Source organism: Chroicocephalus ridibundus, chromosome 9, assembly GCF_963924245.1.
Source record: "Chroicocephalus ridibundus chromosome 9, bChrRid1.1, whole genome shotgun sequence".
Lineage (NCBI taxonomy): Eukaryota > Metazoa > Chordata > Aves > Charadriiformes > Laridae > Chroicocephalus > Chroicocephalus ridibundus.
The window spans coordinates 13,956,578-13,982,981 of record NC_086292.1 but is presented as its reverse complement, the minus strand read 5'-3'; the positions used below and the strand labels follow the sequence as shown (position 1 = coordinate 13,982,981).

General features: G+C 40.2%; 2 protein-coding genes across 4 annotated transcripts in view; one reads left to right on the top strand and one right to left on the bottom strand.

Annotated features, from left to right (window-relative positions):
• Nucleotides 1-17,751, top strand: part of AMMECR1 (AMMECR nuclear protein 1) — a 109,605-nt gene extending 91,854 nt beyond the window's left edge. The window contains exons 5-8 of one of the 2 annotated variants that reach the window (XM_063346592.1): nucleotides 5,974-6,064; nucleotides 7,824-7,920; nucleotides 13,004-13,077; nucleotides 13,627-17,751. In XM_063346592.1, the coding sequence (XP_063202662.1) occupies nucleotides 5,974-6,064; nucleotides 7,824-7,920; nucleotides 13,004-13,077; nucleotides 13,627-13,694 (330 nt within the window). In that variant the 3' untranslated portion in view covers nucleotides 13,695-17,751. Of the gene's footprint in view, nucleotides 1-5,973; nucleotides 6,065-7,823; nucleotides 7,921-13,003 lie in introns of both variants that reach the window. The other variant, XM_063346593.1, reaches the window with a different exon arrangement.
• The window catches only part of TMEM164 (transmembrane protein 164), a 60,246-nt gene continuing 36,357 nt past the window's right edge, over nucleotides 2,516-26,404 (bottom strand). Inside the window, exons 6-7 of one of the 2 annotated variants that reach the window (XM_063346594.1) lie at nucleotides 26,250-26,350; nucleotides 2,516-2,815 (exon numbers count right to left, since the gene is read on the bottom strand). In XM_063346594.1, the coding sequence (XP_063202664.1) occupies nucleotides 2,597-2,815; nucleotides 26,250-26,350 (320 nt within the window). In that variant the 3' untranslated portion in view covers nucleotides 2,516-2,596. Of the gene's footprint in view, nucleotides 2,816-19,497; nucleotides 25,862-26,249; nucleotides 26,351-26,404 lie in introns of those variants that run through there. The other variant, XM_063346595.1, reaches the window with a different exon arrangement.

Here is a 26,404-nt window from a genome sequence, read left to right as displayed (position 1 = left end):
CTTTGATTAATTGCTCTCTCCTATTTCATTTAAGGATTTTTAATGATAGGTTTTAAAACCGTTAGCAAATTGCTAGGAATTCTAAGAAATGGTAACAAAGTAGGTTCCATGATTTGGGTTTTTTTTCCTTTTTTTCCTATAAGTTAAATGTGCTTCTCAAGTGATTGTATCATATATAGTTGTGGATGATCCACAAGCTTTCCATGCAAAAGGGGTGGTGGTAGGGCGTGTATAAATATGAGAAAGATAAAATTTGTAATTGTTAGTCTTTAAAAGAATGATTCATGGCAGTTTGTGCCCCTGTCAGTGAGATAGCTTGTCATCCATGTTTCTTTTAAGGGAGCTGCAGTTATGTGATATTAATGGCAAAAAGACATTTCAGGATGTCTATAGAGTATGACGTAAAGAGAAATTCTGCATCTTTCGTCCCATATAATGCTAAGATCATCCTGAAAAACCTCAGCCTGGTTAGGAGACCTTAGTTCTGTAGGTATGCTGCTGGTGATCTTGTGGGAGCTAATTCAGTAATTTGCTGACAGAGGTCACAGTATTTCAAAATTGCTGATTCAGACAAGTGGCAGTGCTCTGCTGGCTTAGAGACAAGATTATTCGAAGACACAGCTCAGGAGTGTCTCCTGTATCCTGAAGCAGAGTGATAGATGTTCTTTTCTCTGATTGATGAGTTATCTTCCCAAACTAACTAAATTAATATTTCAGTTGTAAAAAGCAATGTGTGATCCTTTTGCAGCAGAAACTTCAACCAAGTAAAGAGGAGAGAGGAGTGAGTTGACTGCTATTAGCTCCCGTATGATTTTTCAAATTGCTGCCATTTTCGCCTTTTATAAAAGTACCTTGGAGAAAGTGCAAACATTTAAAGGACCGCTTCAATGTCATGGTTCACAAAGATGCTTCCTAAAATACAATTTAGCATTCTTACTTACATGTGACTTTACAGGAATTGCAGCGCACTTTAGTGGTTGAACAGATGTAGGGCTTTGAAATGAACACTGGGAGCGTATGAACTGTTCCTTCATTTCTGCCAGACAGAACCCATCACCTATCGCTGTGGTCCAGTTGCTGCTGGGGTGGAGTTTCACAGCCTTTTCTCTCTCAGAGAAATGGGCAACACGAGAAACTCTTAAGATATTTTTCTTTCTTTTGATAGTACCGCTCTTCTATTAAAGATCAGATATCAAAGGACTACTTGAGAGACAAGTCATAAAGACCAGTTATTTTTAAACATATTTGATATTGCTAGCAGGCATTCTTCCCTGCATAAACTGTGCTTTATCCATATTTCCATTCTTGAGCTCATGTTTTTGATCTGTCCTTCTGACAAGTCTTTTCTTTCCTGCACAAATTAGAATTCCTGCCGCAGGATGCCTCCCAATTTTGCTGTTGACTCTTAATGCAGATATGCTTGCATCTCATGTTGCCCTGGGAAGTGTGTGTGTAGGTAGCAGCACGCCAAAGAAGGAATGTAGAAGAGTTTGAATAGATTGCTGTGAAGTATGATGGCTTTGGGTCCTTGAGAAACAAGCTTCACAAACCAAACAGAAGTTCTAAGTCAGCAATTTGGGCAAATAAACCAACACTCAGAGGTCCTGTGGATGGATTCAGATCCCAGAAATAGCATATATACGGTGTGATCATATCTTGCAATTCCAGCTTTGGTGCCACAGGCTCTGTGTCCTTGCGAGGGTATGGCTGCAAGGTGCATTACAATGGCAAATGATTTAGTGTATCCCCTGTGTGCTTTTGTTTTTCTAGAAATACAGAAGAGAAAAGCAAAGTGCCTCTACTCATTCCCTCTCTATTCCATCTTATAGCAAATGAACACCTTTTTAATTTCTTATCAGTTTAATTAAGAATCTGTGGTGGGTTTTGCTCGAAGGTAAAGCCTGTCTTGCTAATTCAGACCCTCTCCGCATTATTTTATTAAACATCATAAAACATTGTGATTGTATGTAATTATAATGAGAAACTTTTTTGAAAACGTTATTGTCTTGCCGGCAGGGTAATAAATAACTAGAATTGACCAGTGGCTCTTCCTTAAAATACCTTGAAAGAGATCTTTGCCCTGAAGTTGCCGTTCTTCAGTAAAGTAAAATCTGCAGAATTGTGTTACTTGCTGTGTTGATACAAAAGGCCTTTAGCCTGTGTGCACTGGTTTAAATATTAGCTTAAATACTTGTAGCCAATAATGTTGACTGAAAGGTGGCTTTTCATTGTTGACAAAGTTAATACATTCAAGAGTTGTGGAAATTCTTTCTTTCCTGCAAGTGCAGCAGCGTTGGCAACTCTTGCAGCTTATATTCGTTAGACCAGAGGAGGAGTTTGTTCTCTTTGGACAATATTCAGTGATTTCATATATGTAAATAAATGATTCATTAAAAAAAGAATGATTGTGATGAAGCAGGGAGCGTATCTCCTGAGTAGTCTTTTCCCTCCATTATTAAACAGAATGTAGTATTTAAGCCCTGCTGAAGATGATGAGAAAGAAGCCAGTATATTTGCTACAAATGCGGGGCTAAAAAGCTGTAGAATTCAGCTAATAAAAAAGTGGAGTCAGCTTCTAATAAGTAGCAATAGTCACTTAGTCTGAGGTGTTCCGTTTCCAGCCGAGTTTGTGTGGAGCTATTTCCCTAGTAGTAGTAGTTAGGTAAATAACGTTATGTGCTACCATAAAGAATACTGTACAAGTTACAGTCCATCTTTTTTGCTTGAAAATGTTTATAGCTTGCTGCTCTTCAAAGATTGAGCTGACAAACCATAAGTCAGTAGAAGGATTAGCCATAACCCAGAACAGCCTGATCTGAAAAAAAAAAAAAAATTACAATTAATTCATCTTAAGCTAATTAGTGATAATTGCATGCAAATGTCTTACAGATTTCAGTGCAGTAGATAAAAGTGAACAGAATGACAATTTACTCCACAGCGGACTAGAAGCTTAAATTCCAACAAGGCTTGATGTTTTAGATGCTTATCCAAATTCCGTGTCGATAGTCTAACGAGAATAACATTATTTCTTCCTCTGGTTGGAGAGTCAGTACAAGAGGAACAGATTTGTAACCTGTGTTTGGAACTTTGAGTCAGAACAGTCGACCATGAGACTTGCTTGAAGTTCAGTTTTGGGGTGGGTTTTGGAACAACTTTTTCTTAGCCCAACTGAGATAGAAATCGAGGGAGACGTACTACAGGCAATAATCTAGCAAGTGCCAGAAGCGCTTGGCAAAACAATAAATGTGGTGTGCACGTGTTTTCCCCCATCCTGAGGTGTTTGTAAATAAATGATTCATTTAAAAAAATGTGTATATATGATTATGAATGAGTATAAATACACAACAAAGTCTGTAGTTCTGTTGAGGTCTCTTCAGGAGTAAAATTAAAAAAATGTAGTTTAATGCAATCCTTAGACTTAGTGAAAGGTCTGTGTTTTTTTAATATTGTCACTGGACATAGTTTTAGGTAGCCTCTGGCCACTTACACAGTGGGACAAAAAGTTTATATCCACAAGTATTGGATACACGGCATACAGTAAGTATTTCATGCTCTGAAACCCTGTAGAAATATTTCTGTTGGAGGAGATTGGTTTGGTGCCTTTCTAAGTGTCTCATCTCACTTTCCTCTCCCAATAGCAACAGTCTAAAGAGACCCCTGTCCGTTTGGGAGGCTGATACAACAATTGTGGGGTCTTTTTGCAGCTCAGGAGGATACCTGTATGTAGTCATTTCCCTAATAAATGGTAATGGATGATACAGAACTTGAACTCCATCTACAGAAGATTGTTTGGTCTGTTCTTCTGAACTGCACAGCAGATGTTGTTCTGCAGAAACTTGCCTGTAGTGTATCGGTATTTTGAGTTTGAGGAGCGTGCCGTAGGCTTTGTATAAAGTTCTGTGCTGAGCCAGTGCAGGAATGTTGGTCTCCTGAGGAAGTAAAAATAAATTCCTAACTGTGCCCGTGCCAATCTTAGCGTGGATCATTCTTATTTTGCTTGTGTGTGGCTTCCATTTGTTGAACTCGGGCCTGGTTTTGTTTAACTGGAGCTAAACAATGAAAAGCCATTTGTACTGGACTAAGAGTACTGCTTAGCTACGCAGTTGGAATTCATGCTTCACAGAACGCTAGGAAATTTTCCCAACCAGAGGAATTGTGGGTGCAATTGTGTTGCCTTATTCATTTTGCTTTGCATCTTTTTCTTCTACAGACATGGGCCTAAAAGTCCATTAAAACGGTTAATGGGAAACATCCAGTGCAATGCAATTCCCTGCTGCCTGAATGTTGCATCATGTTTAATACCTCACTAGAGCTGCTGGTTAGTTTCTCGTGGATACTACGTGATCACTGTTATGAAAACCAGTTGCGTAGAACTTAGAATCTAATATTCCGCAGGAACTGAAGGTGTGCAAAACCTGAAAATATTTGATCTTAATGCTTAGGCAATTGAATATAGAGAGTTACAAAATCACCAGCTGCAAAAACTTACTCTGTTCTTGGAATAAACTGGGTAGACTCAATTCAGCTTCTAACACTGCTTGGTTTTACTTTCAGGTCCTTTGGGTTCATAATTACATCATCTGAGTATACAGATTTGATCTCTCTAGTGATCATGAGTCCGTGTTATGAAAGTTAGGTTTAGGAGTGTTTGGTAACGAAATATCACGTTAAAATTAGCAGTGAATTAAATTTGTTAGTCTCAGTTTTTCCTATTTAAGAAATGTTAGGTTCATGGGGAAAAATTGTTGAGGCCATGGCCAGCCACAGGAGGGACTCTTCCTCCCGTTTCCCCATGCTTATATCGTATATAAAGATTATAAAGATAATTAAAGTCTTAATATAAGCAAATATGTTAAGTGGTAGGGCTTTGTAAATATTCATTATTTGTTTTTTGACTGTCATGCAGTTACAGTAAAATAGGTTGTCACTGGAAAAACTGTTACAGCATTTTTCAATTAATTTTGTGTCCAAAAAGAAATGTCATACCAAATGCCATACCAAAAAGATACCCTTTTAAACATAAACTATTCATTTCCACATAGAATGTTGGGAACTTTGGAATGAAATGGCAATAACATCTTAGTTCTGTGGGCATGAAAATAAAAATGTCCGTCTACTAATGCTCTGTGTTTGTGCACAGAACTCAAAAGCAACTGAAAACTTCCTGGCAATGGAATATCTTTTCTGGCATGCCCGATGCGAGTGCAGGTACTCTCAACACAGTTATTGTACCTTGAAAACAGGGGTGCTTAAACAATGCCCTGGAAAGGTGCCTAGCCTCAATTTATGGTGTTTTTTTAATTTATTTTTTTTTGTCAGTTCAACTTTATATAGGTCTGACTCCTTGGTATTAGTAATATAATTAGGTTTTATAAATATAATTAGATTTCTGTGCTGGCATTTTGTCAGTAGAGTACTTAGTAGTATGGAAATAGAAGTTTGAAGCTGAATGTTTTGGAATATCTCCTTTTCCTCATCCTACATTAGCAGAAATTTTGAAGGTTCCAGGTTCGACTTCGGAGTGCGACAAATCTTTCATTGTTCAGTTGTTACTTGGAACAAAATTCCTGCTTTTAATTGAAGCATCATTAGATTTGCCAGCTGTTTGGTTGCCTGCAGATTCTGTCTGGTGGCCGGGTGATTTTATCAGCAGCAACACTGCTGACAGTGTCAGAGGGAGACAGTAGACTCGGAGACAGAACGACTTCTGCATCTCAGCTGGCTTTCCTTCAGCCCAGAAATGAAGCTCCGTGGTGGGAGCTGAGGACCATATTTGTGCTGCTGCTGAGCCCTTAGAAGGCTGCAAGGTGAACATTTCTCAACAAGATTGCGTTCGCTGCAGTACCACCTCTTCAAACTCTTTGCAAAATGGTATTAAGCACTGAAAGGTTGGCATTTGGGGTTTTGTCATGTTAGAAATCTCTTGTATCTTTTTTCTTTTAATGTACTAATTAAGCTCCCTGTTTCTTGCAGGTGGGTGTACATGGCATTAGAATAGAATTCATCAATGAAAAAGGATCAAAACGCACCGCCACCTACTTACCGGAGGTTGCAAAGGAGCAAGGTCATTGTTGCACTTTATTTCATATGATCTGGTGAAGAATTTAAACATACATATAAATCTAAAATGCAATATTTGACCTTGCACTGATGTCAGATGATGGAGCAATATTTAATTGTAAGAAGACTCTTATATAAAATGCCAATTACGTGCCTGTATCGGTCTCCTTATAGGGATTCAGTAAACTGTAGCTGTCTTTTGCACAAGTCGTAAATGCAGTGTAGTTGGAGGGGTGGTACAGTGCTGTCACCCGGCTTTACAGTTGTTAAAGGCTGTCAGTTTTCATATAGTTGTTAATGCTGTGACACTAGTGACACGCAAAAGCTCTGTTAAGTGATGGGATGTCTGGTCAGTTAATCCGAACAGCTGATTTATGCCTAAATTTGCAACAATCAAGTTGTTGGTTGTTTTTTTTTTTCCAATTAGGTACTTTCTGCTAGTACTTGATGCCTTTTATAAACACACTCTTCCTGGGATTTTTGGTGGATGGAAGGGAATTGCTTTCACTGTGAAAGTCCAAAATAACGTTGAAGTCCCTTTCAGTAGAGGCACAGAGTTAAGTTTGTGAATTAAAAAAACTACAGTAGAGTTTGTTGAATAGTAATCTTTTGGGCTAAGCAGCTAACTGTGATTACTCACTATGGGTTTTTTTCCAAACTTGACAGTGTGTCTCAATCTTCCATTTTGCATTGCTGCTTTTTTCTTTTTTTTTGGCCTTTTTAAATTTGAGTTAGTCTAATAAATAATAGGATGAAACCTTTACTGAGGATCACCTTTAATTGATAACTCTGTTTCCAAATAGTCACTTAGAAGTTTAGAGGTTTTCCAAGACAATTTTTTTTGCTTTTGTGACTTAAGGTTGGCTAGTTAGGGAAGTGGGGTTTTGTCAAGACCTTTGGTGATCACGTAACAAGCTTTTTTGAAATTCAGGAACAGGGGGGTGCAGTGTTTGTGTTTAAATTTCTAAATAGTTTTAGCAGACCATGCATTGCAATCTGACTCTTTAAAGTACCCAAAACTACCCATTTGTATTTTTTTATGTACCCAAAAGTACTCTTTTATTTTATTTTTTTTTTAAATGTGACTAATCTAATTGCATCTTTTGGAAATAATATGTTTAACAGCTACTTAAAGTATTAGTCTTTCTGAAATCAATGAATAGGAGTTTTGAACAGCATGAAGATTTTACTGAGAACAGTAATGTTATTTTCAATCCATCACTTTTTTTTTTAATTAGCCAGACCCATATGATATGGTATAGTAGTTCTGAAATTAGACGTCTCACTGTAAAGTTAAGTGATATCTATGGAGAAGTCTAAACTCTGATGTTCTCTGCACATGGGCAACTAATAATTCTTTTAAATTTCATTTTATAGAGAAATTTAATTTTTCATATCATCATAGCCATTTATCATGTATAAAGTGATTGTGATACTTGAGCGTACCTGAACGTTTCAGAAAAATTTAATTTTGTATCTCGCCCCCAATCTAGGACATCTGGATATAGTGGGTCCACTTTTAAAATATTTCAACTACACGATTAAAATATATGTTGTTTGTAAAGTGAACTTTGTGTGTAAAGAAATCCTATATGTCATATTTCCTTCTGCTGCTCTTAAGTAGGGAAGAATGTTCTATGTTTTATACGGAACTTCAGCAGAGCGCTTTCATTGTCAATAACACAACTTACTCTGGTATTTTTGTAACATCTATTCTTATTGCTGTATTTCTCACTAATTTTTACTATTGTAAAATCCAACAGGATGGGACCACATTCAAACCATAGATTCCTTATTGAGGAAAGGAGGCTACAAAGCTCCGATTACTAATGAATTCAGGAAAACAATAAAGCTAACCAGGTATGCATCTTGGGATACTACACATAAGTCCTGGTCTTGTAATACTGTGATGTGTTCATTCCTGTTAAGTGCTTATTTCAGATGTTAATCGTAAGCTTTCCTCTATCTGTTATTAATTTCTTTCTTTTCACAACAGCAGTACGGACTTTTGAGAATATCTGTGCCTTGCATAGAGGTTAGTGGCACTAAGCAAGAAAGACAAGGCTGTGGTTAAGTATCAAGCTTTATATATATATATCAGGGTACCTGTGTATTTTGTTTCATAAATCTGAAAAATCTTAGCAGTGTATTAGCTCTTGCTTTTTTTTTCCTTCTTTTTTTTGTTCATGGAGTGTAATGGATCTTCAGGGGCTGTTGGTAACGAGGATGACTTGCCATTGACAATTGGCATTGAGCAGATGGGACGCTGTGGGTCTGCTGCTGTAAGTCGTGGACCCCTCGATACCAGTAATGTGTTCAGTTCTCCAAGAACGCGCTGGGTCTGGTTTATCTCCTGTGGAGTAAAGGAGTGTCCCTTACCTTGACGGGGGTGAGGTGTGCAAACTAGGGAGCTGCTTTGGCAGTCAGTGACTAGTTAAACAGTGTCAGGGTATTTCAGGGTGTTCTCAGAAATGAAGACATGAATTTAGTATTTTATTTCATACTTTGTCACTCACACGCTAGCGTATTTTGATTTTGCTAATTTAATAAAATGTGTTCTTGAGGGTTCTTAGTGGGTGGGAGCCAAAATATTTTAGAATTAGCAGCAGATATTCTGCCCATAATATTTTAGTTGTATGGTGAAGGGTGGGGGAGTAAATGTGTATAAGAACGCCTCTAAAACTATATTTTTATAAGCTTGCTGTATAAAAATGACTGTTAAATTCTAGTTATCTATTCCATGCTTGGAGAAATAAGAATGTTTTAAATCTTATGTCATAAGGAAGTATCGACTATTCATCCTCTTCAGGGAGGCCACGCTTGACTTACTATAAATACAAATAACAAAGTTAGAATCCTTTGTTCAAAACCGTTATCCTTCCTGTCTTTTATCAACTATTAGGGACCCACAGGGTCACAGCATTAGTTCTAAAAATGTTGTCTGTATTACTCCTGTTCCTGTGTCCTGGTTTCTTTGGAAATTCTTTCCTTCTTAGTGCAGCTAGGTGCACCTGACTTGACTTCCCTGCCCCTGATACTTTCATTTCAGACAGTTGAAAATACTTGGATTCTCCTGATTGTTTATGCACTTTTATAGGACAAAGACCTGAGATTTTGGTTCCTTTCACCTTCCTCTTTTGTCATCTTCATCTAGGAATCTTGCTATTACTTACCAGCAGTTTAAGCTTGGACCAGATAGAAGGCAAAGCATTTCTTAAAAAAAATTTTAGTATTAGAGGAATTACTGGTTCAGGGATCTTGTGGATGAAGAGTAAAGACTTTGTGACTATATGGCTGTTCAGAATTCTGAATTCTTGTAGGAACCTGATTACTATAGAGTAGCTGTGACTAAGGAAAACATGCTATTCTGAAGGTTAAATTAGGGAGGAAGGGTTTACAGAATCCAGCTAAATTTCCACATGCAGAACCCCAATCTCCTTTAAATTTATTTCTGCTGTACACACATCTTCTGTTCAAAAAGAATGTACAGAGATAGCTGAGAGCAAGAGTAACAGCGCTATAGTTCTTACATGACAATTTCTGTACACCTCAGTAAATAAGGAATATATATTTCCAAGACACAAAAATTCTATATAGCGCACATTTTCTTCCAGCTGTATGATTTTGTTTGGAGCAATGGCATGTGAGCACAGAACAAAGCAAACAAAAAAACCACCCCACCCCCCAAAAATAAAAAACACCAACCCCCCCATGTTCAGTTTATTTAAGTTCAAAACATCCAAACTGCTAGCAAAATCACTGGCCTGATAAGTGGAATAAACAAAGCATAATTTTTAATGTTCAGAAGAAATATTTTTTTTTGTCTCTCTGTTCTACTTGCTTAAAAACTCAGCTTCTGCTGACATGTTATAACCAGTAGTATTAAAATAGTAACCATTGCCCAGCATCAGACCACCTTTTTTAGAGCCTCAGTTTAATAACTTCTTGTCATACAGTAAAATATCTATTGGAAGAGTTGAGTAAGTGCTTTTGACTTCTTTTTCAAGTCTCTGAATTAAAGTAACTGCCTTGTGTGTGAAGAAGGCTTTAAGCTGACCAAAACTAGTTGGAACTATCTTCACTTCAAGTCAATACCCAGTAGTTCCGGCCGTGTTTTGAAGAAGAGAACTAAAAAATAGTGGAGCTGAAAGCAGCGTACCCATTCCAGGGGTCTAGAATGCATAAAGGCAGTAACTGCATTTTCTCTTCCATCTGTTTAAATGAGCAGATGTGACTGTAGTCAGGCTGCCTTTGGCCTGCTTTGACCCACTTACAACCAACTTCATTAACTGCCAAGCTTATGGTTTAATTTCATAGTGGCAGGGGATTTCATTCACAGACCAGCTTACTCGTCAAGTGCAGAGCGCCACGTACCATTCACATCAATTCCAGAGGAGCTGCAGCTGATCTCTCAGCAAGGACCAGCGGCCGCTTGTTCAGTTATACGTGGTTAACAAACACTGTACCAAGGAAGTGTGGGCACCTTTGGTGCTCCGAGAGCGCGTCCACGGAAGCAAAAAGGTGCAAGTGCAAGATGTTCTGCTCTGTTCCTTTGGCAAAGTGGCAACAAAAGCAAATGTGTTTGCCACCTTAATTGCTGCAGTTGGCAGCTCCACAGTAGTTTAAACTTTTGTGTTGGGTTGTAAGTGCAAGTGGTTGGGCCATCTGTTGTGGGTTTTTTCAGACCTAAGAGAGGAGAGAACAACCAGAGCAACTCCAGAAGAAAAATATGATAGAAAGGAGAGGTGGCAATATCTTAGATGACGGTAGCTGGATTCACCAAATCTCATCTGTCAGATCCCGTATGCAAGGTCTCTCGTAGTGAAATTTGTGGAAATACAGAATAGTGTTGGTTTTGCGTAGATTTTACACTTCTGTAGATAAGTGTAAATGTGGCAATATGTTCCTTGTTGTCAATACTGATGCAAGTACATCCAAAATATTTGTTGTCAGGGCCTGGATTCTGCTTTTAGTTACATACAGCTGGCGGATGTAATTGTGGGACCTCTCTCCATTATTTTTCAATGGTCTTGAGAGCCTAGAGAGGTCCCACGCGACTGGAAGCTGGCAAATGTTGTCCCATTTTTCAAGAAGGGTAAGAAGGAAGACCCTGGTAATGACAGGCCTGTCAGTCTCCCTTCAGTGCCTGGTAACTTTATGGAGTGGGTTATTCTAGGAGCTATTGCAAAACACTTGAGAGACAACACAGTCATTGATGATAGTCAGCACAGGTTCACGAGGGGAAAGTCCGGCTTAGCCAACCTAATTTCCTTTTGTGCCAAGGTCACTGATCTAATTTACCAAGGGAAGGCAGTAGATGTGGGTTTTCTTGATTTTAGCAAAGCTTTTGATACTGTCTCTCACAGTAACCTTCTGGAAGAAATGTCCAGCACACAGCTAGACAAGTCCGTAATACGTTGTGTGAGCAATTGGCCGGCAGGTCGGGCTCAAAGAGTTTTAGTAAATGGAGTTACCTCAGGCTGGCGGCCAGTCAGCAGTGAGGTTCTCCAGGGCTCAGTTTTAGTGCTCTTTAACGTTTTTGTAAATGACCTGGATGCAGGAGTCAAATGTACATTAAGCTTGCTGACGATACTAAAGTAGGAGGAGCTGCGGACTCCCTGGAGGGTAGAGAGGCCTTGCAGAGAGATCTGGATAGACTTTGATTGCCCATTAGCTGTGCAATCACCAACTGTATGAAATTTAACAAGAGCAAGTGCAGAATTCTCCACCTGGGACAGGGTAATCCTGGTTGTACGTACAAATTGGGGGACAAGAGGCTGGAGAACAACCCTGCAGAAAGAGATCTGGGGGTCTGGGTCAATGGCAAGTTGAGTACAAGTCAACAGTGTGCCCTGGCAGCCAAAGGGCCCAGCCGTGTCCTGGGGTGCATCAAGCACAGCATAGCTAGCTGGTCGAGGGAGGTGATTGTCCCACGCGACACTGCACAGGTGCGGCCCCACCTTGAGTGCTGTGTGCAGTTTTGGGCGCCTCAATACAAGAAGGACGTCAAACTATGAGAGTGGCTACAGAGGAAGGTGACCATGATGGTGAAGGGCCTCGAGGGCAAGACTTAAGAGGAGTGGCTGACGTCACTTGTTTTGTTCAGCTTGCAGAAGAGAAGGCTGAGAGGTGACCTCATCACCTTCCTCCTTGAGGAAGTCTACACCTTCCTCAAGCAGGGCAGTGGAGGGGTAGGTGCTGATCTCCTCTCTCTGGTGACCAGCAGTAGGACATGAGGAAGTGGAATGAAGCTGCATCGGGGAAGTTCAGATTGGACATTAGGAAAAGGTTCTTCACTGAGAGGGTGGCCAGTCACTGGAACAGGCTCCCCAGGGAAGTGGTCAGGGCACCAAGCCTTTTGGAGTTCAAGGAGCATCTGGAGGATGCACTTAGTCATATGGTTGAGTTTTAGGTAGTCCTGCAAGGAGTGGGGAGTTGGACTCGATGATTCTTGAGTCTCTTCCAACTTGAGATATTCTATGGTTCTAGTCTAAAAATAACGAAATTCCGTTTAATGTAGCTGGGATTATTTTAAAAGCAGAATTTGGCAGACAATTGATACTGATTGTTTAAAAACAGCCCAAAAATCTGTAGTGCTTGTTTACAGCTTTTCTCCTAGGTTTTATGTAGAGAATTGGCTGAAGACGTGGGACATTCTCAAAAATCATCATGACTTTCTATTCCCTCTACTTTGAGCAACATAGTTGGCAACAATTTTTAACATTTCTGTTTTCTTAAAATATTTTTCCTAAGTACTTACATCATGTGAGTCAAGAATGACCCTGACAACCATGGTGGTTCCCTCCCTGCCCTTGTGCAAATGAAGTTAGTCATCACAAGTACAGAGCTGTTATCATTAAACACACCACTAGTGCAGTACTTTTAGTGCCGCTTACAGCTTCCTGCTAACAGTTTTTGAATGTGCTGCTTTGTTCTTTTCTAGGTACCGTAGTGAGAAGATGACGATGAGCTACACAGAGTACCTTGCCCATCGTCAGCATCATCACTTCCAAAATGGTATTGGGCACCCCCTTCCACCATACAACCATTATTCCTGACACTGAGCCGCATGACCAGTCACTGGACCTCTCTGCAGACCTCTTCCCCGGAGACCCTGCCCCTTCTTGGTCTAGCTATCTCTATTACTGTACCATTTTATGATGATAGTTTCCGTTGCCATGTTGAGGCTTCTTAGTTGGGTAGGCTCATCATGGCAACGGGAGGGAAAACTGCATTACTACAAAGATCCCATACTTTTTTTATTATTGAGTCACTGCAGATTTTTTTGCAGCATATATAGCCCTTGGGTTTTTTATGAAATTTTAAATTTCTACTTCATTAACATTGAATTATATCAATCAAGGCTTTCTGTGACTGTGGATGGAAGGAAGAGTTTAAGGATTACAGTTAGGGATGCTTTGCTTAGCAAAAAGGCATTCGTGGCATTTGCATTAATAGGTGTGCCAGGGAATGAAACATATCGGATTCAGGTATTATACTAGACAATGAATTGCATTTTCATAACGTTCTTAATAATGTTGTGTGTACAATATCTCACCCCCACAGGAAAGATTTCATGTAGCTGTATACATGATCTTCAGCTCCAGCACATACAGCCAGCATGTCACGGCTGACATCCAAATGCTGTTTTGGCTGAAGAGAAGCAATTACACGTACAATGAGAGGTGATGTCGACATGGCAGCATTTTCAGAATCAAGTGGTCTAATTGATTGGGCATGACGTAATCCAGTAGGCTACCAGATACCTTTGTCTCCCGTTCTGTGCTGGGAATCGAGGGCAGTCCAGCCCCGGCAAGACCAGTCATAATAATGCATTTGTAATGAGAGGATGCCTTTCTGAGGATCTCAAATTAGGAGTGACATTTGTTTTTAAAAACAGGTTGGTGAGTAGCAGATGTCATATTAGGAAGAAAATGGATTTAGATTTTAGTGCCTTTGACTATGACATAACTATATGCTTATATATAAAATTCATAGAAAAAATATAGCAAATATGCCAGACATTCTAGCAAACCATATTGAGTCTGCTCTGGCGTCAGGTTTTTGGGGATTTTTTTAAAGTGAGTTTTGTTTTTTTTTTATAGCAAACCTATTTTGGAAAAGAAAAATCCCTGTTTTGTTCTTTCTTCTGCTTTCGAACTTGTTTTTATCAAGTCATGAACAGTTAGATAAAGTTAACTATTGTTTAAAAAAGCAAAAAAAGACTGTTGTGAAAGCACAGGACAAGTATGCCATAATTTTACATGTTTTCATCTATTGCAGGAATAGTACTTGAGAGCTGTAAGTACTGTGTAATAATTCTGATACCCCTCCACACGGTCGAAGAAAGAAAACCCGTTGGAACTTTTTCCCGCTGTAAAAATAGGATTTAGTAAAAGGTATGCGTGGTACATTTGCAAGCCCAGGCTACGGTAGGAGGCAGCTCCTTGCGCATGTGCCTGCAGAACTCCCACTGAAACCTGTTGTAGTTCAGTGCAGATTCTAGGGGACAATACATGCCATCTAGTGTAGAAAAGACCTTCCTAATACGAGTGAGAAAACCACAGTAAGCAGAAATTCCAGTTATTTTCAATAATGAATGTTTGTAAATATAGAGATATATAAAATTCAAACAGATAAAACCAATTAAAATTCAGTTGTTTAAAAAAAAAAACAGACTAATTGTAAAAATGTTTTAATAGGGTTTCAAAACCAGATATGGATAAATTATGCTCGTCCCTTACGTGAGGTTAGCTTTGCCATTTAATTTCTATGGAGGTTCTTGTAGAAGGTCTTTGGTATTCCTTCATCCACAGCATTTGATGTCCAAATATTGACATTTTCAGTTGTGATGCCTTAATTTATAAGCAGAGGACCTGAAACTTCAGGAGCCAAGAGATGCCAGCCAGAAGCTGCAAAAATTAATAGATGTTTATACAGAGGCTATTTTGGATGATACTGTTGTCTTGTTTCTACTTGGGGAACACTTTTGAATGGCTTAGTCTTCAAGTGGAAATCGCGAACAAGTGGCTACCTGATAGAGTTGTGTTGGGTTTTTTTTCTTGCCCTTATAGGGAAACTGAGCACAAACTGATTCATTCTGCTGCAAAAAAAAAAAAAAGTCATCCAACCCCATCTTTATCTGTCATCTCGTTACAGCACGCTCATGCTTCTGTATGAGCTCATTGTTAGAAGTTTTTTAAAAAGATCTATTATATATAAAAATATATATGTATTGAAAGGTGCTAATCAACCTCAAGCAGGTCACGTGACTGGTCATGCGGATCTAAAATCATATCAGATTTTTTAAAAAATCTTCGATATATGCAGATGTTATACAGAATTTCTTACCAGTGTAATAATGATATACTGATGAATAAACAATCCTGCAGGTTTTTAAGGACAAGGTCAGCAATACTTCCCACCATGGCTTGGGGGGGAAAAGGATAGTTTTGTCTCCTTTTTGTATACAGCATAATGCACAATGCATTTTCGTCTATCTCTTAGTAGCTATTGCTTAAAAATATAGTTAAAAGGGTGTTATACAAACTGTAAAGGTGTGCTTTTGAAATGAGCTAATGCCAGACCCTTCTGGACCAGAGTTTTGTATCACTAATTAAAAAACTGTTACAGAGTCTGTGGTCAATCAGATTGTATGCTATTTTTTTTAAAAGATTGGAATAATCAATCTATCTACAGTGTTTCCAGGGCACCTACCTCCTCAGCACGCGAGTGCTGAAAACGCTATGGATCGTTTCTGTGTTCTTGTGGGTTTCTATGTAGAGAACGTGCAGTTCACTGTGACGCGCTGGGACAGAATAGGTCTGTTTGCTTAAAGCTGATCAGCAGTTGCGTTCACAAATGTCATTCCCTGGTAGTTGTGTAGTACCCTTTTAGATATATTGCTGGGCTTGGACACTTTTTCTTTAATTTGGGGTACTTTATAAGAAGTTAAGGTACAGCCAAGTAGCTTATTTCACTGGTTTTTTTAAGTTGGAATGCTAATTTTTTTATGAGCACTACTCAGTTTGCCTTATTCCTTAAAGAGATTGTTGGGGTTTTTGGGTTTTTTAATTCTTTTGACTGATGTTCCTAAAACCCCTGTTCTGTAAACTGAGTTAGACAACAAAACCGTAGGCTTGACACGAAACCATTAGTCACGCTTCGAGTGGCCTTCCTTCTGCCTAGCCCGCTGTAGCACCCACTCCGCCGCCCCAGCCCCGCTGCCCAGCGCGCGGGGGGCACGCCGCAGGGCTGACCTCAGAGACACTAGCAAATCAAGGCGGTCAAACCCATTTGCACACCCTGGCGTTTGTATACGGACCTCTTTACTTGTCTTCAAATGTGCGGGTTTTTAAAATTGTTGTCTGGAGTAGGTGACATCTCTTATGTGTGTTAGATCGAACCAAAGAAGCCTCCAGCCATGCCCAAATGCTGCTCCTAAAGCCTGCCTTCCAGTCCTTACAAAACCCCTGCAGGATTAAATGTGTTAACTTTTTTATTTTTGTACAGTTTCTAACTGATTTTTGCTAGTGATGTTAATTGAATTAAGTTTATTTGGGGAGTCTGAATATCTTCTCCATTTAAATGAACTGGTGACTTTCCTTTTATGTTTAAAAAAAAAAGAAAAAAGTTCAAAAAAAAAAAAAAAAAAAGAGAAACCCAAAGTGTGCCTCTCAGATTTAAGGGTTTCTGGTTACATTTATTCTTAAGACCAGCAATGATTCTTTATATACAAAGATATGTTTTCCTTGTTTTTTATTACTGTTAAAGAAAAAATAAAAAATAAAAACCTCTTTCTTTGCTCTGGACCCAGTAATTGCGCTGGTACATAAACGCACTGAGAAAACAAACTTTTGTTTGAAACTTTTGTAACAACTTATGACTGTTTTTGTATATCAAAGTTGATTCTTTTCAAGATATTTGGATCTAGTTTCTAAGTTATTTTAGTGTTTTATATGTTACAAAAAAAGTTACTTTAAATTGTTCACCAGCATTTTGCGTTATCTTTAATGCAATGGTGACACAGAAGGGGCTTGGAGCTACCTGGAGTAGCTTGTGAGGCCTCTCTTCTCCTTCCTTCCTTAGTAACTTGATTGAGTACCACAATATCACAGATGACCCCAACCCCCTTCCTTTCTAACTAGATCCTCCTTCCTTCCACATTTAATTGCTATTAGTGTGAAGAAACTGTTGAAATGGGCATTTTAATATAAGTACGGCTTAAAAAGAGAAAAATGAGGAAAAAGCAAAAAAAAAAAAAATTATCTAGAAGGTTATCTGTGGGTCTGTGAGATATGGCTGTGGAAAGATATTGTAGTAGTTTTAACACTATTGTTATTACCTTTTAAATCATTTACCCAATAAAATAAGGAAAAAGAATCACCATTTCTTTTTATGTTTCTCTCCTTAATTGTGCGGCTTGGTCAATTTTAATTTAAGCATTTGCAGTTCATGTCAATGTTAAAGACTAACGCTGTGTTTCGGGATATTTTCCTGTGATTGAACTCCTTCCCTTTGCGGGAACAGCCTGTGGGCAGGCGCCTGCAGCTCGCCGGCCAGAGCAGGAGCGGGTCACTAAACTCCCCGAGTTAAACCAGCATTTCTGTCAGTTACATCAGCTGCGCCACTGCTTTTATCAGTATAATTATCGATATTTATACCGGTTATCAGTTCAGTTTTGTGCTTTTTATGTCTAACTTTAGACATGGGATTTTGTCTGGGCTTGGCCTCCTTACTGTCTGAGAGGGGGAAGTTGTTTCAACCTCTTGAAGCAAAACTGTGTTGCAGAACCAGTTAGACTGGTGTAACCAACGCGTTGCCTGCACTACTTGGAGCAACATCATTCAACAGACGAATGTGGCAAAATGTGTAGCAAAGAATATCTTGAAGTATCATCTAAAATAATTTCAATACATTTGCTTCATATTGCTCTTATGGTGGCAGGTGTGATTTTTAAAGAATATGTAGGCTTGCTTGGCCGTGAGGGATTTCTTTATCTTGCAGGTCCTGTCTACCTAATGTGTAGACTGTCACGTTGACCACATTTTATGGGGAAAAAAAAAAAATAATTGTGTAGAGTTTGCACTGAGCAACGAGGTTCCTGTGAAGAATGGAGGGCCAGGGAAGAAGTCTTCTCCCCTTCCCCAAAAGCTTTTAGTCTTAACACAGTGGGGCCATTTTTAAGTTGTTTTACTCGAGCAGATCCAGTGAGAAGAGCGCACCAGAACCTTTAGGTCATTAACAGCCTTAATCGTCAGTAGCAGTGACTGTGGACGGCAGCAGAGCTCCCAGGGGCGATCAAACCTCAGGGTGGTTCGGCGAGCTAGGGCTGCCACCAAAGAGGTGCCTTGTTCCAGAAGGGGAGGAGCGTGTTCCTGTGAGGCTACAAGGCCACGATCCAGCTGATGACAAAACAAAGGACCCATCAGGTAAAACTGACTTGGAGAACTTCATTCCCTGAGCCAAATTCTTGGTGCACGGACATTTTCTACCGAGTCTGAGTTAAAGGCAGCATATTTCCTCTGCAGGTAATTCCTCAGGCAAAGCAAGAAATTGCTAACATCTCCCTGAAATTCAGATCTGCTTTTAGACATGGTTTTGGTTGCCTTGTACTAATTCAATATTAATAGATCTCCTGTCTGTAGCTGCAAAGTCTTTGAAAACAAACCAATAAAATCTATGTAACCTTTAGATGTTGAAGATTGATGCAGCCATTACTCCACTTGCTTTGAAGCCTTGATTTAGAAGATTTTTTTTTTTTTTAAAAAAACACCCACCTCTGATGGAAAACTTGCTGGAGTAAATAGCTTCCATTGTTTTAGTATTTCACAGCTTTGGTATCACTAGTGTGAACTGGGTAACACTTACCTAAAACTCACAGTCCATTGAGATGTATAGCTAGTTAAAAACTTCCTGCCAAAAGTTTCCCACTTTTCTTGCTACTTTAGCCAGCGATGTCGTTATCACGCTATAAACCAAACCAGCAAAATGGCACTGAATATTAAGGAAGTTTCAGAGGTGGAAACTTGCTGCTTCTTACATACGTGTTGGTATTAAACAATGAAAGGCAGACTTACAATTAGAGCTCTTCAGAGATGCAGAGGATAATTAGCAGTGCTTGAAAAGTGAATTGCCTACTTCATCTCTGCTTTCCGTAAAGCACTCCATACTAGATTTCTACTTAAGTTGTTCTAGCAGTCTTTATGCTGTTTAAGAGAATTGGTTCTCCAGTCGCATGAAAACTTAAAAACATATATAAAATGCATATATAATCCTACAGGTTGGGCATATCCAGAATGTTCTTCTGCCAGGAACCTTACACAATGAAGTACCTGCTTGTCTGAGATGTACTGGGTTTTAATTAGAATGATAACAAAACTGTACCATATCCATTGAAATGTATTTATTTGTTTTAATTCAAAGGTTTAACAACTATTTGCCCAGTGATCTGGACTTAGGGCACAGCAATGAAAAAAAACATCGGACCAAAATACAAAAACAAGTACACAAATTACCCCTTATTTGGAAATGTTACCTCATAACCAAGTTTTAGCACATTAAAAAGTTTACAAAATTTATAACACTCGTACAAATTATTCAGAACTAAGAGCATAGGTGGCAGCTGAGCCTCTCCAGGTCCATCCTTGCCAAACCACTCTGGGCTTGAAGCAGAGGGCTGGGAACTGGAGCTGCGGGTTTCCAAAGCCCTTGGTGCTGCAGCCCCCCCCCAGCCACTCCAGCGCCCAGCACGGCTTGGGGGTGGTGGTGGTGTGGGGCCGCTCGCGTTCTGCCTGCTGCCTCCTCTGCAGCGTGGAGATGACGACTCCGTAAATGCAGAAATAATTTAAAAAAAAGTACAAAATTGACCCCGAAGAAAAATAAAGTCATTTAAAAAACAGCTTGGCTTTGACTAAGTTACGCTAAAAGCTGCAAGACAGATTTACAGCAATATCACTTTGAGTACAAGATCACAGAAATCAACAGATTTGTTATGAGTCTTGTCACTGTAAAAATGAAAACATCAAAATTGACCTGTCTGCCTGTAGAAACCCTTCGCCTCCAAACAGAAGGGCTGACATATGCCCTCTTGCTGGGTTCTGGCCTTTTCAGAGCTTTGTTAACCAGTAGGACCAATTTAATTCCTAAGAATCCGTCTCTAGTGAAACAATTGCAACAGAGAAAAGCAGCACATCCGTAGTTTCCATTACCTATAGATGCAGAGAAAACAAATGCCTGTGGTTTAGATGCAAGACTTAGGACATAAAAGTACAGTAATTTCACGGTTGCAAATAGCCATTTCTGAAAGGAAAATACAATCGGGCTTTACAAGATGATATCAAATACACAGAAATATCAAACCCCTGACTGTGGCCAGAAAGAGATGGATGGCTCTCCAATGAGGTACTCTGTAAGGTATGGAAATGGCCTGGCTTTGCACGGCCCCAGCGTCAGCAAGGCAGCGTCTGCTTAAGCACAGGAGCTGTTGTGTATGACCAGCGTTCCTCAAGCCCGAAGGAGCTGAACCAAAACCAAGCGTAGGTGTTCACAGACGGGGGCTTTTCATTGATTGATACGAGCATCACCAAGAGCTGTTAATTGTCACCCTTCAAAAGAAACAATGCAGATTCTTCTTTGGTGCTTAAATGGGAGGAAGTTAAACAAACAGCTACAGCCCAAGCACTGCATCCAGCGTCTGAAGCCTTGGCAGGTAGCCCTGGTGGGCAGCCGAAGCCTTGGCACAACACTCAGTGCTCACAGGCTCAAGCCCCACGTGTTACAGTGGGTGCAGAAATTTGACTAGCTCGATTCGCTGCTTTGGCGGGCTGCATAAACAAACCCCTCAGTGACCAACTTTACTGTAGTTAATAATGCCTCGCTTATGCGTACGATTGGAGGCAAACTTAGTCACCAGCAGAAAGAGCAATCACTGTCACTGCTCCTTGTTTCTTTTGTTTGTAGTGTCTACGGTAGTGAAAATAAGGTGAGTAGCGGGCTCTGTTCAGACACCTTAATACACCCCAACCTCTCTCCGAAGTCCAGGCATGGGCGCTGTGCAAGAGTTTTTCCTGGTATTGTGCCCGACTTGCTCCTGCACAGCAAAGGAGTCCACTTCAGGGTGAGACCTTACAGTCACCTTCAGCTACTGCGGAAAGGAACAGTCTCCCTGGCGCTCCGGTCCCCCTCCTGCTCTGTCCCGTAGCCATTGCCAATGGTTCCCTGACTGCTAGTACTGCCACAAAAGCCTGCGGAACATTTGACCAAGGAGGACCAGAACTGCCCTTTCAATTGTAAAATCTCACCACCAGCTACTGGGCAACAGCTTCAAGTTATCTTGACATAGATTGCATGCATAATGCCACAGCAGAGAACGCCAATTAGCATTCAAGAATAGCAGTATAGTTTTGCTCTTAAATTTTCAGCATAAATAAGCATAAAAGCAACTAAGGAAATCATCCGTATAGCATAACAGCCTAATAAACCATTCAGGGAAAAGAAAATCAGCCGCTGTCAGGGAAAAGAATAACTAACCCCTGTGGAGATTAAGTATTCTGCCTTCCCCTTCAAACCACTATCCTGAACAAGCTCTGTCTGATGCATATTCCAAACAGATACCGGGGGCAGCTGAGGAACAACGGATGTGAAGTTCCATGACATTAGCTTCGGAAGTTCATTCCCTTTCTGCTCCCATTCTGACCTGTTCTTTACCTTCCGTGAAGCTTGTGGCTCAGCTATGCTGATACAGGGTCTTGCGGCACCACAACATAAACCAAAATTAAATACTAAGTTTAAAAAGCCTTCAAAAAGGGGTGAGGGGAGGTACAGAGTAATTTAACTTCTGGGCCTCTCACGACAAGAAAAACATCGAGGTGCTGGAGTGGGTCCAGAGAAGGGTGACGGAGCAGGTGAGGGGTCTGGAGCAGGAGTCTTGTGAGCAGCTGAGGGAGCTGGGGGTGTTCAGCCTGGAGAGAAGGAGGCTGAGGGGAGACCTCGCTCTCTACAACTCCCTGAGAGGAGGCTGTAGCCAGGTGGGGGTTGGTCTCTTCTCCCAAGTAACAAGTGATAGGACAAGAGGAAACAGCCTCAAGTTGCACCAGGGGAGGATTAGATTGGATATTAGGAAGAATTTCTTCACTGAAAGGGTCACCAATTATTGGAACAGGCTGCCCAGGGAAGTTGTGGAATCACCATCCCTGGAGGTATTTAAAAGATGTGTAGGTGTGGCACTTACAGACATGGTTTAGTGGTAGCTTGGCAGTGTTAGGTTAACGGGCTCGATGATCTGAAGGGTCTTTCCCAACCTAAATAATTCTATTTTAACACAGCCAGCTTCATCAATATTGTACAACAAGCAAAGCAGCAACAGCTTACCTTCAAAAAGCAGCGAAGGCTTCACAGCCTTCCCTCCCACCTGACTCCAGTTGCACCATTTGACTCTTAGGGCAGCTCCAACATTTCTAAAATCCTTATTGAGTGTAGCAGCTGGTTTACTTCTCCAGCTTTTGCTGAATTACCATGTTCCTTTATCCGTTTTAGCAACTTTAATTGGTATAAACGAGTTCAACAAGCTCCAGCACCTGCACTGGTAAGGTTTGGAAGGGGAATCCGAGTGTCCCATTGGCACTGATGAGCAGTTCTGTCAGCATAATGCATGTTGGGAAATTAGAATTTTATAGTGTGCCTCAAAAGAGCTGGACCAGCGTAAGAGAAAAGCGTGAGTCACAGCCCAGTGACAGGAACAGACGCCCGTGGCAGGGGGTGGAAGGGGAGGCAGGAGCAATCCCAGTGGCTCTGCTGTCGGAGTCAATGGTGCAAGTGGTACAACACCACCAAGAATCCTTTCATCCAGATTGCCCCAGGGACGTCCCTGGTGTGTTAGCTGTATTACCAGCACCATTCCTTCTACTGAATTTTAAGTCAGTCGGAAGCTCACAAATTTTGCATTCCAAGCAAAGCACCTGCCCTGAGCCAGACACCTGAGCTGATGTAAGCACTGCTGTCTGCATGGAGCAGAGGCAGGCAGTGGTGGCAAACAGCAGCTGGTTTATACTTGTTTAGAATACCCTGAAGCATATGACTATAGATAGGAAATGTTATAGTATTTAAAAAAAAAAAAAAAAAAGAAAAGCTGCTACTTTCACATTGCTACTTTCACATAACTCAGAAATTTTTTCCAGTAACTACAATATTCTGATGGAAAAAATAAAGAAACAGGAAAGATTCTTCAAAAAAATAAAATATGTAAAGTTAAGCAAATAATAATGCGAGAAAACATTTGCAAAATTTGGCTAAAATCACTCTATCATAATACCAAACATTCCTTCTAAACAGGATTGACTCCAACGTAAGGCATTTGGCCAAATTCTTAAGTAAATAGATGAACCATGATACACTTGGCACTAAGTAGGGGGAGGGAAGAATCGCTGTATATCTCATTCAGCTCTTCACAGGAGATGAAGTATGTTACTAGGGGTTATGCTTTAACCTCCAGCACCGCACATCTTAGCGTCTCCCAGCAACATGCTGTATTTTATAACACAATACTGAATCTGCTGAAATAAACAGCAAGAAGTCGTATCCCTTCAGCAGGTAAGGAAGTGGTGTCCGCAGATGGATTCAGGCCATCGGTACGTTCTCTCCTCAGGCCCCACTCCGCAAACACTTAAACACCATCTGCCCGGCTTTACTGAGGCGGCAGCGAGACCCCTCGATGAGATCCACGACGGACGGAGACATTTGCAGGATCAACAGCTGACAGTGACTCTACGGGCTGGGCGATCTGATCAGCAGGTGCTTCGCTTGCTCCAGGTGAATTCTGATTCAAACCACAAGGAGCCCTACAGCCCGTATAACTAAGACTAGCTATACATGTTCGACAAATAGTTTAGGTCTATGTCGCATGTTGTCAAGCTGGGAGAGTACAGTATATTATATATATACACACACACACACAGAGCAAGGCATGGAAGCAAGCCAGAAACCACTTTGTAAATTAGAATGTGGGACAACATATTTCTGACAGAGGGGTACTTTTTTTTTTTAATCATATGGAGTGAAAATATTTGAAGTAGCCATTTGCTCCCTCTCCAATGAAAATTTTTAAGGGGAAAACAAAAAAAAAAAAAAAAAATCAACCACTTGCATTCTTACTTTTCCTTCTTGAGGTATAGTGACTGTACCTTAACTTCAGAATATATCTTCAGGTGATCCAGCTGGAGGAGGTATGATGTTTTGTTTAATCTTACAAGTCACAGCTTTGACAATGCAATGAATCTATAAATTGCAACAAACTTTTGTACAACAAAATTCCTTCAGCCCTGAAACAAAACAGTCTGCATAACAGACTCACAATTAACTGTCTGGAGGAACGCACTCAAGATTTCCCGTCTTTCTGCCCAACAGTTTCTCCTCTAGCCTCGAAAATTTTCACAGGTACACACAGTTTACTGTTTATCATTCTGCCCGTCTACATCCCGTTCCCCAAAAGACGTGTTGACAGGAAGATTTAGTCATACTAGTAAACTGGAACACTTTCTGTTCAGCAGAGGCCTGCGCTGATTTGACGTGCCTTTTTATACCTGCATTGTAAAATCAGTGCACAGAATATGTATGAGAGCTGTAGAGAGAGAACAGTTCCATTTTGTTTCTCCACTAACCGCTCTGCTGAGTGAGGATCAGCGTAGAACACAGAGGAGGAATGTTTCAAAAACTAGTAAGTGAAAAAAGAAAACGCTGATGTTTACACTGGACTGTATCTCCACTCCCTCTCCAGTCTAAGCTAAGCGAAAAAAACCTTCTGTTCAAAGTCAGGTCAGAACAGCGGATGAAATATCAGAGCTTGTACATAACACGGGCTTTCGAAATTATTTCAACATGGTCTTTTTCCGCTCACTCAAATAAAAGCATCTCCGAAGCACCAAGATCTGATGGGACACAGCCAGAGAGATATTAATCCACAGCAGCATAGAAACTAAGTAGTTAATTTAAAAAAAAAAAAAAAAAAGAAAATCTTTTTGAATGAGTTCTTGTTCCCCAACATTTTCAACCAGCTTAAAGAAAATACAGTAGAAGCTCCTTGTTTTGCACTTAGGACTGGGAGATTAAGTGTACATCGTTTCACTGTGACTGTTTTGCAACATTCAAGTGCTCAGAGTTAAGCCAGGACAATGCACTTCAAGATGTGTTCTGCTCACATCAGTGGAGTGTTGTAATTCAGGTTTATTTCCTACCCTATGACATAAGTGACTTATATTTAACGGAAAATAAGTCAAAACGAGGTAGCACTGCCACTCTCTCTGCTGGAATGTGGACAGATCCTGGCCTAATGTTAAACAGTGGCTTAGCAGGATTCTACTGTAATTACACAAAAAAATGTATAAAATACGAACCTTTCCCAGAATAAGGCCACTAATTTTGCCATTGGCAATAGGCAGTGAGAAACAGCAGTTAAAAAAAACCTCACTTGATTATAGAGGTGTTTTTGAGGCAATAAACTGGGGAGAAGTATAAAACACATTGTCCTCTCGTCCCTCCTCTTTGTTTTCCAGTATAAGTATCTCTGCTTCCTGTACGTACTACTCCACGGGGAGAAATTTCAGTCTATTTTCTTAGACGGGAGTCTAAGCAAGTCCATGCTACATTTAAAGATGGGGACAGCACTGTAAAACAGTAGGATTACGAGCTTCCCATGGGTCATGGTCATGACAGTCTGATGTCCCGATGCCCAGATTCGATACCAGCGCCCATAAAAGGGATCTGAGACGGCAGGGCACAACATGTTGTTCAAATTCACTTCTGTAACCTGAGAAAGTGACAATAAATTTGTAAATTAACAATATTTTTGTGTTGCACTGATTCAGACACCTAAAATGGTAATTTTGAAGTTACCATAATAATCAAAACTGTTCAGGTGACAACCCTTTGTTCAACACATGTAGGGCATCTTTCAGTGGAAAAGCAGATCCAAATTCAGTCGTATATTTAATAGATGGATTTATGCAGGTACAGAACCAATTTATGAAATATTTTGCCGATACTTATGAGATACAAGTGCCCATTAGAACATGCAATTAAAAATTTGCATGCAAGTAGTCTTATCCATATGTATCTGGACACTTTGAAAAACTAGACAGTGTTTTTACTTTGAACGTACTTGCAAACTATCCATTTATTAACCTGTATTTACTTACCAATCCCAAAATCTGCAAGATGCTAAAATGATACACAAACATAAACCCCGTGGATAAAAGCGCCCACCAGAAATTGCAGAGGGGTTCTGGAGTGTAGATACCTTGAAAAGAAAGGAACACATTAGTATTCAGCTGAATTGCTGTGTCCATCAAAC